The following is a 247-nucleotide window of genomic DNA, read 5'->3' as shown; positions in this document are numbered from 1 at the left end:
ACTATCTATACATCCCTCCCCTCCAATATAACTACAAAGGTACATACACTTTGAAGGCATGTAGTCTGCGTAGGTTTCTGCAACACCCATGCCATCGTCTTCCTCCACATCTTCCTCGGCTGCCGGTTGCGCCAGCATCAAAGGGTTGACCTGCATCCCCATCTGGCAGTTGACAAGAGATAAGTACATCATTAATGTATTCCCAAGTGCAAAAATAAATACCAGTACCACATACCAATAATATTAC

General features: G+C 44.1%; 1 protein-coding gene across 1 annotated transcript in view; it reads right to left on the bottom strand.

Moving 5' to 3' along the window:
* The window catches only part of LOC119592185 (protein strawberry notch homolog 1-like), a gene marked incomplete at its 5' end in the record, with an annotated part of 14,082 nt that extends 13,920 nt beyond the window's left edge, over nucleotides 1–162 (bottom strand). The window contains 1 exon segment of the mRNA XM_037941015.1: nucleotides 48–162. Within this exon segment, the coding sequence (XP_037796943.1) occupies nucleotides 48–162 (115 nt within the window).
* Between the last annotated feature and the right edge of the window lie 85 nt (nucleotides 163–247).

The sequence above is a fragment of the Penaeus monodon genome, chromosome 29, assembly GCF_015228065.2.
Source record: "Penaeus monodon isolate SGIC_2016 chromosome 29, NSTDA_Pmon_1, whole genome shotgun sequence".
Classification (NCBI taxonomy): Eukaryota; Metazoa; Arthropoda; class Malacostraca; order Decapoda; family Penaeidae; genus Penaeus; species Penaeus monodon.
The sequence above is the reverse complement of the archived record's forward strand: the minus strand, read 5'-3'. Positions and strand labels throughout refer to the sequence as shown.